Below are 19,351 nucleotides of genomic sequence, written 5' to 3' on the forward strand. Positions count from 1 at the left end.
CAAACATATGAAAACGGTTGTTGTTGCATTCTTCGCTGTCGACATTGTCGTAATATGAAATTAAATACATAACAAATTGCAAGCCAACTGCACAAATACGAACGCATATTTTTGGTTTGCATTTACTTTGCGCGGTCGGTGGTGGTAAAATCGCCAGTTAAACCAAAGAAAAATAAACACCGACTACGAAAAATGTTGAGCAGAAAAATTATTCAATAAATTTCAATTTCAATTCACTTCGTGGTAACCGAACGAAGACGTAGTGCATTTTAGATTGTCCAACTCATTTCAAATATTTATTTATTTTCTCTATACAGTACGGTTGTGCGTTTACTTCTTCTTCTTCTTTTTCATATGCGAATAGGTAGCGCGGGCCACATATTTAACTAGTTTTCGCATTTTCAAAAGCAATTCCAGTGAGTGATTTTTGCTTGAGCGCGAGTGCCTCGAATTCAACTATCATTGAAAATATGAACGGTAACTGTGCAAATGGATACATAACGCCAACGGATTGAAAGTAGTGACAAACAATTCAAATAACTTTGATACACAAACTTAAATGAAATAAATAAAATAACATATCAAAATCACACCAGTGATATTGTGCGAAAAAATCCAAAGATTTGTTTTATCCAGTTTTTGTGAGTACATTGTCTTCGGGTGCTAAACTCCAAATAGATGTAAAAACTTTTTCGATCATTTGAAACAGTTTTGTGCAATTTTTCGTTTATTTTTTTTCATATGTGAGCATATTTGTTTGAATAAGTTTTTCCGAAATTATCCGAACACGCAGTATTTTAAAGTGGAATTTGTGAAGTGCATAGAAAGTTTTATAGAAAAACCGTTTTTTGTTTTGACGTCGGGTTTTTACACTATATACACGAGACGTGAACATTTATTTTGGATTACTCGTGCACCTTTGTGTTGCGGTGAGATTGCACTTTTAAAAATAAAGCTTGAACTAATGATGCTGCTGCTAGTGATGGTCGATGTTTTCAAATGCCATTACCTTCACCCTAAAAATAGTTTGTGTTCGTAAAATGCCCCTAAGTGAAGCCATATCAAACCAAAGGAATGCCATTATCTCCAGTTCAACAATAAGATTGCAAAAAATCGATATGCACAATTGAGTGTGAGCACTTTTTACACCCAAAGCAGAAAAAAATGTATAATAATACTTTATGGGTCGTGCGACAAGAAATAAAACCGTTTGCAATTAAGTTTTTAATGATGATCTTCATGTGAATTGCATGCCATAAATTCGAGCATAAAACTGCGAATGATTTTTATAAGTGGTTTTTGAAAATCGAAAATTTTAATTGATTTTCGTTTTCTTTCATGCAAAATGAACAAGCCGATAAAATATGTTACATTCAAAGGCAATAGATAAAAAAGCGCGAGTTTTTCATCATTTTTTTTTTGCGAAATATTCTTGGGCAAAACGTTCCATGTGATGTGGAATGGTATTCATAACTCTTTTATTGGGCAATAAATCAAAGTGAATTTTCATTACATGTACCGCTTTGACTGCGGCTTTTTGGTACTTGACGTAATTTAATATCGGCTCAAAGCAAAAGCGACAGAAAAATTACAAATTTTTGTGTCTAGACTTTGGAAATATGAGATTGCACGAATGTTTATGTTTTTTTGTTAACGCCACACACTAAACAATATATCTATGATTTTGGTTCTTTGTAATTAATAGTCAATTCACGCTCATTTTTAAATCTTTATGTCTTGACAACCGATGAAATTTTGAAACAAAATTGCGCGTTCGGGCGTTGACAGAAAATCGACTAAATCTCATCATCGAAACACCAAAGTATTTTGCAACTCACTTCGGATTTAGCATCAAACCAACTGGAGACATAATGATGAACGTTGATGAAAAATTGCAGTTAATTCACTTTTGACAACCTTCTCGACGGCTATTGACATTTCACATTTCAAATTGATTGATTTGCTTTTGTCATTAGCGCATTCTTTATGTTCCAATCCATGTTGGCGCTTTGGAAAATATAATTAATCCAAAATTATTGACCGCAAATTACATACTCCATTGCGCGCAAGTTGTGCAAAACCATAATCAGTCGACTTGAATGTCAATCTGGTTTTCATGGTGTGCAGGTATATTGCAAGCGATGCTGAGATTAAGGGCATCGATCGATAAAATGACAACTTATTATTTACTCTCCACATTGGAATGTACGGTGCATGCATAGAACTTTTTCGAACACAAACATACAGCAAAATATTTTATTAGTAAACAAAGTACGCGTCTATTTTTTTGTTTATGAACGTCATATTTGTATGAAATTTAAAACCAATTGAAATGAAATAACTCTCAGTATACTAATTATAAGTTATTATCAACCACACATTTTCATCGTCACATTTTCCGAAATAACTTATTTTTCGTCTAGCACATTGAAAAAATTAACGACTGAAACCATAAAACCATTAAAAGGCGATTGAAAAAAAAATGTCCACACGCAGCACACAAGTTCAGATGTTTGTTGAAAAAGCCATATTTTACACATTTGAAATTGAGTCTTGTTTGTGGCTTTCCAGAGAAAAAATCCAATTTCGTTGCGCCAAAGTGTTTTTGAGCAACCGAAAAAAATTGAATGGTTTTCTTACTGGGGGACGAATCAACGCTAAAATACTGAAAACTAATTTCAAAGTGTTGAAATCACAAACGAAAATTACACATTTCAATTATTTTCAATCGATTTTTGACAGCTGAACATAAAAAATAATCGAAATCCGTTAAAAATTCAGTGATAATTAGCCCCTTGTGTATGTCGTTCAGTTCTTGTTATGTGATGCATTTGCGATAACTAGCCAAAAAAATGCTCGCCAATTAAAGCCATGCACGTAATGCACGTTTCAATCTCGACCAAACATGCAGCCAGAAGAGTCATAAATTATTCGCATTTGAAATGAAAAGTAATTGAGAAAAAAGCGAATGTTAATTTACGTTTTTTCATTTGTTTTTCTTTCAGATTAGCCAATTCCGTCAGCACTTTTGCCAGTTAAAAAAGAGAGAACACCATCAGCTGAAAAGAAATGTCGGAAGAAAAATGCAATAAATGAGCAGAAGTGAAAATATCTCAAGAATGGTGAAAATGTAAAGCATAAAGTGAAAATAATTCTCAAAGCGAAAAAAAAGAGAGCAAGAAATTGAGTTAAGCAAAATATGTGCGTTATAAAACTGATAGTTTATGAATTGATGTTGTCCCATAAATAAAGTGAATGAAAAAAAAGGTGTTTGCATAACCCGATCGCATAGTGACGTTCTGTTAATAGATTAAACTACGACCAAAACCAAAAATCAAACTTAAAAGAGCAAAAAGAAAAACTGAGAAGAAAAAGCATATACACTCATGTTTAATACACCGTTTGAATAATATTTTATTTTATTTTTTGTTCATGTTTGTGCATGACAACGAAAAGAAACGAAACGCAATATTCAACACGGCAAAATGATGGCAAAGCAAACATATCCATACATCCTAGGCTATGTAATCACAATTATATTAATACTTTCCAATGTTAAAATTGTTTCTTCAAACGAAAAAAACCAGTATGCGACGACTACGACGGCGGCGGCGGCAACCACAACATCAACAGCAACAGCGTTTCCAAATGCTGCGCTCGAAGTTACTGACGTTTCGGTAGCGATTTCTTCGACACAACGGTTTCATGCAGCAACAACGAGTACGGCCCATGTATATCCAATGTCCAAGATGGTAACGGTGCAAAGCAATAACAATCAAAATCCGTAACAACGATTCCACGTGAAATCGAACAATTTTCATATGTATTTTCATGAACCGCATTCGAACTTCGAATTTCGAAAGAAAAACGAAAAATTTCAATGTTTTCATTTTCAATAAAAATATCCTTGATATGATTTAGTTCGTCATCAATTCGATGCTTATAAATGTTATCCAAAATCAAAAGACATGGCATAGTAAATTGTTCGATTTCGAGTGGAATCGTCATTAAGTGCATTGCATGATAAAGTTAAATTTATACAACAGACATTGCACAACACAAGTTCGACAACATTAGACGAAGAACCGAGCAAACCAAATGACCAGAAAGAAGTACATAAACAAGTGGATCGACCGACGAATAGCGGCAAAAACAGCAGTAATCGTATGCGTATAAATAACAACAGCAATAGTAATAGTAACGTCGAACAACAGAGACAGAACGATTATCTAGTACAACAAGATGCTGAGAATCCAAAGCAGCTGTTATCATCGATACACTCGTTGTCATTGCAAGACGCCGTAGACGTGCAAGCAAATCTAAGCGAAAAAAATCATAATCATGCCCAAGTTATTATTCAACAGCGTAACGATGTGCAGTCAACAACGCCACCACTTATTTACCATGATCAATTTATGAATGAATATAAAAAGACACCATCGAACGCAATCGAAAGTAGTACGGCTAGTAGTGCAGAGGTATTGCCAGCCAAAGCGAAAACTAACATCGAAATGAGATATGTTCAACCAAATGAACACAATGAACCATTGGAGCACAACAACGGTGCCAGCATCAGTCACGGCAGTAGTAGCGGCCGCACCGTCAGTGGCAACAGAAGAAGTGAGATTGGCACAAACGATGATAATAACAACGATGATTCACGTAAAAGTGATGAAATTACATCAATGCCCATGAAAATTGTACGTGATAATGTCAATGTTGCTTCCGATGCTGTTTCCCGTCTAAATAGCGAAGAAAGCGATGGCGCAACGAAAGTGAATAAAACATTTGCCTTCGACAACAGTAAATTGTTGAGTACTGATAATAATAATAATAATAATAAGTATCAACGAAGAGAGCATCGTGACGATGGCATTGACGATGATGATTCGTTCTCGCTTGAGGAATCCAGTCATCTAAAATTCAATGAAAGAAGTCGATATTTGGAAACGGATTTAGATGAATTTGACAATGATGAACCAGAGCAAAGTGATGTCAATGTCAACGATCAACTCGAATGGCCTAGTGATAAATTTGAAGAACTAACGCTTGACGACATTGATGATATGAACAAAAAATCCACCAACATTCATGCACGTAGTTGGACAAAAGATGATTCGATGGATTCATTGCAGGAATCAATCACACCGAGAACAGCCACTGCACAGCAAAATATTCTCAAAATTTCCAAATCAAATAAATCAAAGTCAATAAAGCGTTTGGCAGTTGGCAGCGCTACAGTTTCTGATGCAGCACCACCACCACAATTACCACAGGCTTTGCTCGAAATACGCCTGAATAAATCACCGCCAATGTCACCACCAAACGAAAAGCAATTTATCAAGTCGCAGAGTTTTCGTTTTATTACAAATTTATACGATCAATACGAATGGGATGCGGATGAATTGCGAAAGGTATTGAGCCCAAGGTGTGCCAGCGATATGTATGTGTACTTGGATGCTCTGATCAAAGGAAAAATTTGGGCAGCCAAAGGTAAAATATTGACGATTTCTTTTCCATTCTCTCTCTCTCTCTCTCTCTCTCTCTCTCTCTCTCTCTCTCCGTATACATTTGTGTTCCTCGATCAATAATGTAACTGAATTTAGATTCGATGTACACGTGGCCGAATGTTATCCATGTCGCTTTGGAATTAATGTTGTTGCAATTATTATTCATTGATTTCTCCGAATTCAATACCAATACCAAGCTTTTTTCGTTCTCTTTAAAACAAATCGTGAATCATCATTAGAAAGTAATAGTACTAAAAATGCTTGGCTTTTTGATTGAAAGTACAACATTTTCCGAATTGAAGATAAAATCCATTAAGCTAGTCGTTAATCAAAATGTGTGTCTGTTTCAGTGCTCATGTAATGAATGTGTTTTTTATTCTCATTTGCAGCAAGTGATGCATCGGGAAGATATCGTGGACAGTTTATGTTCGACAATAATCATTGGTTGGGTTCGATTTTAGAATGCGATGGACTGGCAAAAATCGATGAAATGGAAGTTAGTTTTTTCGTCGCTACAACATTGGTTGCTAGCCCTGAACCATTGATTGAGGTACGTATGATGTGGTTTTAGTTTAGATTCCATTTATTTAATACTGTACAAAGTTGTGTAGTAGTGATACATATGAAAAAAAAAATCAATATGATGAATGCATTGACGTCGCGAACAGGTTTTCAATTAATGTACTCGAATGTACTGTGACACAGAATTATCACAGATATCGAAATAAATGCATTTACTCTTTCACGCAAAACAATATATAATAATAGTAAATCAATCGTTGTATGAAAAAATCTTGCATAAATCCATTTCCTCCCGTTTGCAAAATGTTCGTTCTGGGCTTCATGCAAACAATGTAAAATTCGTATGTATAAAATATGCAATCGATTTAATAAGCAAAAATATTTTCTGCATCGTCGATCGTGTATCGAAATTCGTGAAGTAATCCGACGTATGCGTGGATTTTGTGCGTGAAAAACAATGTGCACAAATCCAATGTGCTCGAAATAGCGTGCAATTGATGTATGTTTACCATTATTATTTTTTTATTCATTCTACACTTTACATCGCAATCATAGTACAATTCGCATCAAATTAATTTTACCACTTAATTTGGAAATATGCTCAACGTCAAATGGTTGTTCTAATACACAACATAAAAATCCGGAATACTCGTATTCATTTTAATGATAATTGGTTTTCGATGGCACAACAAAAAATTCAAATAAAAAAAACATTTTATTCACCTTTTTTCCACTGGATTTGAACTTTTTTCCTTGAATGACAGCGAAATTGCAGTAAATAAGCTGTCGTTTGATTGAATCAAGCTTTGAAAACCTGATAATATTAGTAAATCATGTTGAAAAGATGGCAAACCCCTCCAATGAAATGTTCACTCAAACCAATAGATTCACCAAATCAAAAGGATTCGATTTTGATGAATTCAAAAAGCATTCCATTTGAAAAGCATTCCGTTCATGTGAAAATAACAAAACAAACAAAGCAAAAGCAAAACATTTTAACGGAATTTTACCGTATTTTGCAGAAACATATTTTACGTGTGGGCCAATGTCTGCCTGCTATTTGTACAACCGAAGACGTTAGGTCAATTTTGGATGCCGATCCATGGGCTCGGAAATTTATGGACAATTTTGTGAATGCAACAACCGAACAAGGTCGTGCCGATATAAGCGTTCTAGGTGTTCGACGGGTACCAGGAGACTACAGTGCGTGGAAAGATCGTCAATTTTATATGGTTATGTAAGTTGATGAGTTGATTTAATCGAATTGCATGCGAATATTGTGTTCCATGAATTTTGAATTCCTTTTGTTTTTTTGTATCATAGTTTCATTTGCATAACATTCGTTGGGCTAACAGTTTGGGCAACAATTTACGAGATTTCATTATCGAATATGCGACGAGAAATGGATGATGAAAATGTTTTACCATCACGACAAGCCATACATCCGATTCACATAACAAAAGCACCAAAAACCAATGGACAACAACAACAACAGCAACGCATTTATTCGTACGAAAACGCAACCATCGGCTTAGAAAACACCGAACCAACATTAAAAATAGACAAAATTCACACAAACAACATTATAAATGGATGCACATTAGAATTGCATCCGATTTCGATTGAACATAACAATGGAAACCATCTGGCAAACAATAATCGAACGGCTCTCTATCGATTGAACACTCAATACAACAATAACAATGCCAATAACATCAACAATAACCATCATGCTGGCAATAATGATGATGCAAACGATAGCAATCATTTGAAACGGGGACTTAAGCACAGCCGAAACGGATCAACGACAACAACATATACCACGAAAACAATGCGAACACACGAACAAAACCATTTAAGTAAGAACAATCGCTTTATTTGAATTGGGACGATAAAATAAAAGTGTGTGCACTACTAAACATTGGACCCTGGCAACGGATTTCAATTTTGGGCCATGTATACAGTGTGTTGTGTAGCTCATATAACAATTTCCATAATAAAATGAAAACTTTTAAATTTAATACACATTTCACATCCTCTCGCTCATTGCTCTCTCATTGCATCCTTTTGGAAATTCATTTCGTGACCGCTTTTTGACTTATGCGCGCATATTTATTGAAATTTGATAAAGTTTGCAATTCGGTTAATAAAGTGAATATTTGAAAACTTAGACGCATGCATGCATACAATTAAATACTGATCCAGCTGATTGTGATATACACATTGCACAGATGGAAAGCAAAAGGTACAACAGATCATATCCGAAATCTACATAACAATTCAATTTTATTATATATACGCTTCGTATTTATGATAATTGTGTCAGTAGTGGAATATATGCACGCTTCGGAAAAAAAGCCATACAAGATAAAACCGTCATTTTGCTAGGTTGTTCTTGTTTTGCCAATCCAATTTCAATCTTTTCCTTCCTTTACCTGTTTTACTTCTTGATTACACACACACATGCTCACAATGATATAAAATTTTGTTATTCAAATTATAAGCATAATATAGTGTATTGTGTGAAACGATCCAGAGCTAAAGTGTATGGAATGTTGATATCAAGCCAATTTCAAACCCTGACACATGCGAATTGAAACATCGAAACGTCGACAAACTGAAAGAAGGAACTAAAATACAAAACTCAGAAGCACTCACGCCGATACAAAAAAGAGCAATAAAAGTGTTCACGCGCAAAATAAATTGCCATTTTATACAGTCACTTCGAAATTGAGTTGGTAGCATATTGGTACCATATATTTGCCAGTATTTTTTTATTCTCTTTTTTTATTCTCACACCGTGTCTCGGTGACGACGCGCATTGAATGAGTGCTATTTCCATCGGTGCATGCAAAAGCATTCATGAAAACGATTACAGAATGCTACGGCATTGATTCTAGACTTTAGCATACACTGAATAAACACCACTCGGTTTACTGTACGAAAAATGTAAAAGAAAGCAATTCACTTTATCTAAAATGCAAGATATCGAAATAGCCAAATAAATTCCCACACGCAGACAAAGCATATACACGATATAAATTAGTCTCCAGTGTACGTAAACCAATTTGGATCGATTCATTCTATCGTCGCAATGGATATTTAATGGGTTTTTGCTTTGAAGCGATTTGAAAAATCGCCACATTCCATGCAAACCATTTTTCTCTCTCTCTCTCTCTCTCGTGCACACTCCATCCCAGAAAAACCACCCATCGAACATGTCGAATGTCATTACAATTTCTCATTCACATATATTCTTCGTAATGTGACCAGAGACAATATCTCGAAATAAAATCCCCCATCGCGATGAAACTCATATTTTTGATTTGCAATTTATTTGTCGGTATTTTAACCAAAAGTAATTTGAATAACTTATAAATTAATTTAACTATTTCATCCAACCATATTATGCATGCACCTGATCCAACAAAAGTCTTATCACTGTTTGCTCATGAAGAAATTCCAATTGAAAAACAGCACGAGCACGCGGCTTATCTTGGTTAAGCAGCTGGATTAGTTTAGTATTATGAGTTAATTGAAGTAATTGCAACTTTTAGTTTTGTTACGCTATGAGAAAATCGATTTTTATTCTCTTGCTGACACGTTGACCGTTGAACAAGTGATATCTAACGCTGTTTGCATAGGATCTTCCTACATAGCGCCTCAATGTTTGTTTGTAAATATTTTCTGCATCAAAGAAACCAATTTAATTTTACTTTAGAAAGTAAGACAAAGGTCTCGGCAAACTGTAGCTTAAAGTTTTATTTCCATTTTGTGCTTATCGACATTCATAGCGAGAACGTTTCAAAAGGAATTTGATCAAGCAAAAAAGTGTATAAATCCAAGTCCATCCCATTGATGATATTGTAGAATTTTCTACATGGAATTTGGTTACGCTTGGCTCGCGGCTATTCAAATTCTGTTTGCAGAGAAAAAACCGCTAAAAATGTAATATGTTAAACTGTCGTTCAACTATTTTACTTAACGTTTTTGCACATTTTCGAAATGTCTGTCATATGAAAAAAAAAAAACCTTAAATTCCCTTGTTTTATATTGAAAAGCTGAAATTATCATATTTTAAGTTGAATGGTAAACAAAATATTCTATTGAATCACTTTATCACGATGAAAATGAATGCAATTTCACAGCGGTTGTATAAATTGATATTGTGAAAAATTCGGGTGTATTTTTCAATTGTGTGTTGTTGACAACAACAACTGATGCTTCATCTCGACACCGCACCACAGCCCGCATATAAACATCATTGTCATTGCATTGTCGAATCGAGAAAAAAAACACGAGAAGAGATAATGTGTCAGTAGCACAGAGTGCTGAATTTTCGGAATAGATATTTGCCAAATTGATGTCAATGCGAACGTTTGCAAGACAAAAAAAATCGATATTTTCCATCACGTAGTAAAAAGCGACGATGCTTTACCACCCAAAAGTGAAAACACGCGAAAAATGTGTATAACGATGACAATGGAACAACAAAAACTTCGAATATAACATTTGCGAGAATGGAGCTCATCATAATAATCGAATCAAACACCAAAACTATATTGACTCAGACTTGTTTATGATTTTGACGGTTCTATCGTTTACTGCTCTCTTTTTACACACACACAAACACACACGAAATATGATTGACGGTTTTACTTTCACAAAAATACTCACTTCATTGTTGATTCGATTTATTCATGAAGTGCTCTCAATATTTTCGGGTGACTATTCGTTCTATTGTTGGTGCTGCAGAATGAAATAATATAGAGCAAGACTTGGATTAAGTGTGATGAAGAGAGAGAGAAAAAGAGATTCACAGAGTTTAAATGTGCAAACAAAAGTTTTCAATCCGCTTCGGAACATTGTGTCATAAAGTTTGGTTTTGGTTGATTTTCATTTTATTGAAAAATGTATATTGGGGCTTTGTGCGCGTTAACACATCTTTTATGGATCAAATAATGCCAATGCAATGTGGCTGTGTCAATCGATGTGCCACACAGCAAAAACCATCAACGAGACAAAAACACGAACGAAAATATTGAGTGCGGTCTTGAATATTTTTTTATTGTCGAAAAGAATGCGTAAGGAATATTTTCTCATTTTGCACTTTGCGTGCGGTATGTGCTTGGATTGAAATCATGACTAGCGAAGTGGATATATTTTTTTCTTTGCAGTTGCTATGGTCGTACGCACACTTTTTTTATTTTATATCCTATGTACAGGTTATGTTTAAATTGTGTCTCTTTTCTGTTTGCACAAAATATAGGTATACCACAACAATTGTTGCTGAGCTTTGCACTGCCCACAAATATTAAGACAATTCTATCGACGAAAAAACTCCCGCAGGTAATTTCAAACATTTGACGAATGCTACGTAAAAGAAAAACTCACTTGTACTCTGTAAAAAACAGCAGACAATGCTCGAATTTTAAAATGACATGCAATCGAATGAAAACAATTTCAATGTAAACATATGGTATGCACAAGCATTTTCTGCACAAAACGAATATTATAAATCGGATGAATTTTCGATATTGTGTGTTTTTGCACGATGTGACATCAAATTGAAGTTTTGAAAACGCAATCACATGAAAATTAGATTGACTTGAAAAAATGGCTGTTCAGCGACATAGAACTCGGAATTTCAATGAAAAATAATTCGATTTTTTCAGCGTTCGTTATTGTTTGTATTGAATACTCGTTTTTGATTTTCATGAATACAATGGAATTCACGTGAGCATAACAATAAATGCTGTTGTCATAAAAACAAAATTCGAATTTACGTTGTACAGTGAAGATTCCTCACATTCCTAATTTTTTTTTCTTTTTTTACGTTAACGTTTATCTTATTCATGCACTAGGATTCAATTGGTTGCATTCACGGACTGCGAGTTTTTTCAATGATGTGGACTATATTGGTGCATACTTATTTACAACTGTATGCTGTATCGGAAAATCGGGTAAGTGCCAAATTTTAATGCAGAAAAACCACTGCGAGCAAGATTGCTTTGTGCTCAATTTCAATTGACATATGCCATTCGAACAATACCATCGAATACCATTCGATTCGAATGTAAAATGATACTTAGAAATGTTTGCAAAAAGAATGAAATCTGTCATGTGATGTGCAATTTTGTTGTCATAAAAGATTTTGGCGTTTTTTTTCATTGATTTTTTTTGTGTTCTTCCTTTTATTTGGTACATTTCACCATTCGACATTTGATTTGATTGTGGTTTCAAATTAAGTACACCAAAATATTACAAGAGAAAACGTTCTGGTTCCAAATTTTAGGGAATGCAAGTTACACAGTCGACACGTTCTTTTTCATAAGGTAATTTTTATTTATTTTCCGTTTATTTCGATTTATTTACCGACTTTTCCGAAAGAAAAGTTTTTTTAACGTATTTACCGAACTCATTTTCACCTTTAATTTTTCGTTGTTTACTTCACATGGTAGTGGTTTTCTGGTGACACTTCTCTTTTTGCGCACCAAAACCACAACAAAAACTTCATCCGAGGGTCATTTCATCAGTTTCGTAGCGGAAGCCAAACAAAGTTTTTTGTTAGTGCTTTATCGATATATACGGTTGACACCAGTTTATTTTATGGTGATCATCATCAATGCGGTCACACTCAAGTAAGTTCTGTCACTGTTGAAGTTTATAATTTGTTTAATTTGGTGTTGGTCGGGGCAACAAAATACGCAATTTAATTTTTTTTTTTAAATCATTTATGATTTTGAAGGTATGTTTATAACAAAGCAGTATTCACACCGGGCCTTCCTGATCACATCACATGTCCAAACTATTGGTGGCGCAACATTTTATACATTCAAACATGGTTCCCGTTCACGCAATTGTGTATGCTCTGGGCATGGTATTTGGCAGATGATATGCAATTCTATATTTGGGCCATTGTCATTCTCATTCTATCACGACGGTAAGTATGAATGGGTACGAACCGACAAACTCATGAATCTCAAACTTTGAATAATTTATTTTCGAAGTTTATATGTTCGGCGAGTAAAAAGCTCTTACACATTTCTTACGTCTATAAATGTTGAATTTCAAATTAATGTGAAATGCGTTGCAATAATGTTTAATTTACACACAAGTGGTTGGGATTTTCATGTATGGTTTTCTTGCCCCATTTCATATGACACTAAAAACAGATATGGGCGAACAGCTGTTGCCTTAATCGTAACATTTTTGCTCGCCTCATGGGTTGTATCGGCGCTGGTCTCATTACATTTCAATTACACGCATAAAGTTGCGGAGCCGCTTGAATCGTTTGGATACTTGTACGAGGTAAATAATGAAGCACATAAAATACATCAGAGCCGAATTATAGCAATAATGTTCTTCTGAAAATTTCAGAAACCATGGACGCGACTTGGACCGTACGTGATGGGTAAATATATTATGTTTTTGTTACCCATAATATCGATCGATTCTTCCCGTTTTTTTTTTGTTGTTTATCATGAAAACATATTGTCAACTCAATCTGTGTGAGCACAGACAATGTGTGTTCGAATTGATAGTGTGACTTTTCGATGTGAAAAGCGTAGGACAAACAATATACAGATTCACCGAGAAACAGATAGAGAATAGTCCGCACTTCAATTAATTTACGAATGTGCGAGAGATGTCTTTTGCACGAAAATTAATGTGTGCTCTCATGTGCATCGTCATGAAGTTGCTTTAGTTTTTGTGTTTGTTTAATTTCCACTTCATTCTCACTCTTTGCCATTTTGACACAGGTATGATTGCTGGATATATACTTAATCGCTATAAATCTGCACCGCCGGCTATAACTCCGTTTATCAACATTGTGCTGTGGACGATGTCATTGAGCGTCATGTTGTTGCTTGTATTTGGCGTGTGGAATGGCACACTAAATCTTCTATGGACCGCTCTTTATGTTAGTTTAGGTCATTCAGGTGAGTAAAAGATAAACATTCATTTTCCGTCCACCGCTGGGGGACGGACACAAAATCTAGTAAAATCTAGTTTCATAGTTTACTGCTAATTTTGCTGATATTTTTCTAATATTAATAAAAAAATCTACTATTATAACTATACAGAAATACTAATATTGCTAATATTAGTTCACTAGTATAAACGTCAAACGTCAAATAGCTGATCTCAAAGTGAAATCATGTATGAATTTTTCATAAATTCTTAGATGAACATTTAACATTTTTTTATTTTTCCTGGTTTAGAAAAAATAAAATTTATTTCTATTAAATAGTACGAGGGTCACTATTGAAGTTTTTTCAAAAACATATATAAGACAATGGGGTTTCATCGAAAATGGTTTTATTGTTTTTCAAAATATTCGCCATGATGATCAATACACTTTTGCATTCGCTCGAACCATTTGTCATAGCATTCATGCCACTCCGAAAGTGATATCTCCGAAACGTGTGTTTTGAACGCATCAACTGCTTCTTCGGGCGATGAAAATCGTTGACCACGCAGTTTATTCTTCAAGCTCGGGAATAAAAAGAAATCGTTGGGTGCCAAATCAGGACTGGACGGCGGATGACCCATTAAATCGATCTTTTGACCGATCAAATAATCGACTGTTTGATGAGATGTGTGAGAGCTCGTATTATCATGATGAAGAATTATTTTGCGACGGCGGTTGTTTTTTCTTATTTCATCAAACACTTCGGGCAAACAAATGGTGGTGTACCAATCAGAATTGACGGTCTTACGAGCCTCTAGTGGAACTGTTGCCACATGACCACTTATCGCGAAAAAACAGGCGACCATTTGCTTCGCAACACTTCGAGCTCGAAGAACTTTTGTTGGGTTATCTTCACTTTGAAAGACCCATACAGTCGACTGCTGTTTAGTTTCGGGCTCATACGCGTAGATCCATGATTCGTCACCAGTGACGATAAAATACACGGATTTTGAAACACCACGATTGAATTTCTTGAGCATTTGTTTACACCAATCGACACGAGCCTTTTTTTGAGCGATTGTCAAATTATGTGGTATCCAACGAGAGCAAATCTTTCTGACAGCTAAATGTTCATGTAAAATCTTAAATACGCTGGTCGCACTAATGCCCAGGGATGCCTCAATCTCGTGATATGTTACATGACGATCTTCCATTATCATATTTCTGACAGCATCGATGTTTTCTGGTACAACAACTGATTTTGGACGACCTTCGCGGAACTCGTCGATGAGCGATAGGCGACCGCGCTTGAATTCGTTGTACCAATTATAAATTGTCCGAAGACTTGGTACTTCATCGCCAAAGGCCAAATGAAGTTGATCAAAACACTGTTGTTGTGATACACCCAATCGAAAGTAGAAAAAAATAATCGCTCGAAAATTTTCACGAGTAAAATTCATTTTTTGGCTGAGACGCAATTTACATGTTACGGTATACAATACAAATAACGATCGAATGACAAAACGTTCTGAGAACGTTTATGCTACAAAATGTTAAACTTAACGAATATGACAATGGTTTGCATCGGGCAATACTAAAACATACATATTGAAGAAACTTAAATAGTCGCCTACGTAAAACACTATTAAATAGTAACAAAAAAAGTTTTCGGTGAGCAAAGTGCGCAATTCTCTAACAAGCAATGGTGAAGCAAAACAAACTAATTTTTGCTAATAGTTTGCTAATATTCCGCTAATATTCTAATATTTATAATGGTGTCCGTCCCCTAGGTCCACCGCAAACAATTTGGAATTTATTTCTGTAGACGGTAAAATTTGAACTTTGAACTATGAATTTTTGCAGTGAATTCTGTACATGAATTGAATAGACCTAATTAGTGAATTAAAAAAGAGCTCTTTTCCTGCTTTTCTTCATTAGCATCGATATTTTTGGAAAATTAAATTTTTATTCTATGAACTAATATTCAAAATCAATTCGATTTAACTAATCCATTTTTTCATTTCAATCTTCTTGTTTTTGCTAGCCTGGGGTATGGCGCTAATTTGGATTGTATTATCGTGCAAATGGGGATTGGGCAAACCAATCGATAGTCTGTTATCACTTCGAGCATTGTTGCCATTAAGTCGGCTCACATACTGTGCGTACTTGGTTCATCCTGTAACACAAATATCGGTATCACTAGACCTCAAAGGACCAATTCACATTGACCATGCAATAGTATTTACCATATTCTTAGGAAATGTCGTCATCGCTTATTGGGTGGCTCTAATCTTGGCACTATTATTTGAAGCACCCATTGTGCGACTCCTAAAAATACTCTTCTCGAAACAACAGTAATTTATATTTAGGTTACATTAGATCCACATTATTTTATATAACCTTTTAACATAATTATGAATGGGTGTCATTGTTTTAGTATTAGGAGAAAAAGAGAAGAAGAAGATTATGATGATGTTGATAATGTATGTTTAAAACTGCATTTTATTTTGTATGATGATGTAAATAAATTACACGGCAACATTGTTGTTTGATTAAGTAATAAAAATGGTACGTTTCTGTAAAATTGCTTTTTTTATATATCAACCGTCAATCAAATCCATATCCAGTTGTGGTGCAGTCTTTCCACCGAGAATAATCTTTTTCCAAACCGCACACATCAAATAAATGTACACAACAGATTTTACAGATTGGTTTTAATGGATAGCCGGTTCCTTTCTGTTTACTGATTGACTTATTGCAGCATAAAATGAATCATCTACGTATAAAAACCAGCAAATGGATACAAACTAATTATAAGCTTTTTTTACACGAAATCAGTTGCTCATTCGAATGCTGTTCCACACACTCAATCGTGTGATGTAATGAAGAGGAGGAAAGTAGCCACACAATCATAAAGCATATATGCACCACCAAATATCCGTTCCCAGATGTGTTCAATTTTTAATTTGTAACAAATCTGAAGAAGCTTTTTTTAATTTTAAGATCACTCAAATGGAAGTTCCATTTTCCTTGCAATTTCTTGCAATTTCTCCTTGAGCGTTAATACTAAATTAGGTTTCCATCTAGAATGAAATGTATTTGCTTGAAATGTAATGAATGTGTGCCATTTTCAACGATAATCTTTCGATTTACGCTAACGTCAGTTGTGGTTGTAGTGTTTGACATCAATGTATTAGCCCAGAAACTGTGCAATGCAATATTAAGAACATTGGAGCGAACATGTTTTTCGCTTCACTAGCTACCCATGTTCAGAAGTAGTGGTTTGGTCTTGGGTTTGGTATAATCAAAGCGGAGAAAAAAAATCTTTTCTTAATTTCTCATTTTCATTGTACATTGCGTATACATCTTATCCAGACGTGTATAATGATTTGTTCTATGTAATTTCCAGCATCACAGCGTGAACGTATTTATTCCAATTTACAGGAGAGACTCTTTTTCCAGAAAAACATAATTGATAATCGGTCTTGTTTCATGAGCAAACTTTCCGGCATCACAATCTCTCAGTCTTGAAGAGAATGGTCGTTGTGTGGTTTTTACTTTGTATAAGCTGATGTGTAGAATATAAGAGAGGGTGAGAACGTTATAAATCTTGTAGAAGAGCAATTTTAATGAAAACTCCATTTAGAAACGGTAACTCACGTTTACAAGCAACCGTATAAACACATATATGGAAGAGACGACCTTAAAATGAATTGGTGACATTTTCTTTAGTCGACAACTTTCCTCTTCAAGACTTTTGTATGTGACTTGTAATCCGTGAGTTAAGTATCAATAGAAATCAACGTAACGGACAGTTGCTGCCGGTGTCGAATATAATTAATATTTATGAAACAAATTTCGATCAAAATTTTTACCACCAATTTGTTCGATCGTTGAATGAATCTGTGTTCGGTGCATGGATGAAAACAAGAACAGTAAGAACCATGTAAGTGAAGTCATTATTCATGACGGATTTTTTTGACTATCCGGAAGTAAAGCAAAAACCGTAATGTATTTGCATCCACATGCTTGTGCATATTTTATGTGCACCCAAAATATATTGCTAATTGAAACATTCCCTTGTAATATTCGAAAATTGTTGGATCGGTCCTGTAAAACTTTCTAAATGAATAATTACGTTGGTTTAAGTTTTTCACGTGCGCACAAATAATAAACAGCCACGAGAATAACTTCGATGCATAACAAAAGGTTTGCTTATAATTGTATTCGCTTGAGTGCACCTTTTTTACCACTTATTATTCACACATTCTTGTGCTCTCTCTCTCTTACCATGGCTTCTTCTTTAACCATTTTTGAGCGAAGCTTTTCAGAATGGAATATGACGCATATATGAACAACGTAATTTGTTATGCGACGTTAATGGAGGTATTTTTCTCTTTATCGCATAAAACGTGATGTTTACTACATCGAATGAAGTTAACTTTTGAGTTGCGGGAAAAACGGAGGCTGTTTTTTTAAAGGCATTTATATTAAATTTTTGAAGCATGAATAACATTTATTAAAGATTCAGTTTGAAATTTACAAAACTTTAAGTGCGAGAAACGTTCAGTGGAACACAAGCACATCGTCCCAAGCAAATCATCCGCTTGACATTGAATTTACATCAAATGTGACGTTTGATAAAATTCTTTTTACTTAACATATACGTATAATATCTAGAAGTTTTCAGCTGATTTAGTGTATAGTCAAATCTGTTGCTGTAAAGTGGTGATAACAAATACTTTTCGGATAGGCATTTACAACTTTTTGATTTAAATCCGAAAGCAGCTGAAAATGATTTATTTTCTGTGTTGGCCTTGTACATTCGTTTTGATAAAAGCAATGTACGCAGATTCATATGTAGTGTACGCAATGTATTTTTCGATCTTTTCAACGGTTGAGCCAACGCTAAAGATGTAAACAAAGTGCATTCGACTAAAAATTATTATTTAAGCTAACTTTCCAACCATATATCATATATGCGAAATAGAAACCAGTTATTATATATTTTTCCACAGAGATTTTCCCCCGAAAGACTAAAAACAAATGAAACTAAATGCAAAATTTATCTGTGTATCATTTATATATAGACGATTGGAATAATCCAAGTTTTATACGTATTGCGATGAAATTCACCAGTCGAATTGAATGCGCTGTGATTTTATCAACCCGAAAAAATATTGTTGAACAAGTGCTTTGCTTCAGTTTATGGGATGGTTGAAATTTATTTGGCGCCACTGCACCGCGTTCAATTCGTTTTACATGTGAATACACTCCAATTTGATGAGCTCGTTTCCTTTTTATATAGATAAAATACGGATACATATTGCCACAGGCATTTTTCGTCGATTAGAATATATATATGCATGTTCAATGTTCATTGCTCGTCGGGGTCATACGATAC

The 19,351-nt window shown here is 34.6% G+C and overlaps 1 protein-coding gene across 6 annotated transcripts; it reads left to right on the forward strand.

Moving 5' to 3' along the window:
- Positions 1-223: 223 nt before the first annotated feature.
- LOC116346685 lies at positions 224-16,492 on the forward strand. 6 transcript variants are annotated; one of them, XM_031776866.1, is made up of 15 exons: positions 224-680; positions 3,006-3,752; positions 4,047-5,493; positions 5,900-6,060; positions 7,055-7,269; positions 7,356-7,891; positions 11,302-11,381; positions 11,897-11,995; positions 12,282-12,367; positions 12,494-12,673; positions 12,781-12,975; positions 13,208-13,343; positions 13,413-13,446; positions 13,796-13,975; positions 15,992-16,492. In XM_031776866.1, exons 2-15 carry the CDS (start codon positions 3,486-3,488, stop codon positions 16,303-16,305), a joined length of 3,930 nt encoding a protein of 1,309 aa, XP_031632726.1. In that variant the 5' UTR covers positions 224-680; positions 3,006-3,485; the 3' UTR covers positions 16,306-16,492. The 6 variants fall into 6 exon arrangements, with proteins under 6 accessions (XP_031632726.1, XP_031632727.1, XP_031632731.1 ...); XM_031776867.1 differs by having other exon boundaries at positions 224-641; XM_031776871.1 differs by having other exon boundaries at positions 224-477.
- The last annotated feature ends 2,859 nt before the right edge of the window (positions 16,493-19,351 follow it).

This window comes from Contarinia nasturtii, unplaced genomic scaffold (assembly GCF_009176525.2).
Source record: "Contarinia nasturtii isolate CC-2019 unplaced genomic scaffold, AAFC_CNas_1.1 Cnas_scaffold_1627, whole genome shotgun sequence".
Classification (NCBI taxonomy): domain Eukaryota; kingdom Metazoa; phylum Arthropoda; class Insecta; order Diptera; family Cecidomyiidae; genus Contarinia; species Contarinia nasturtii.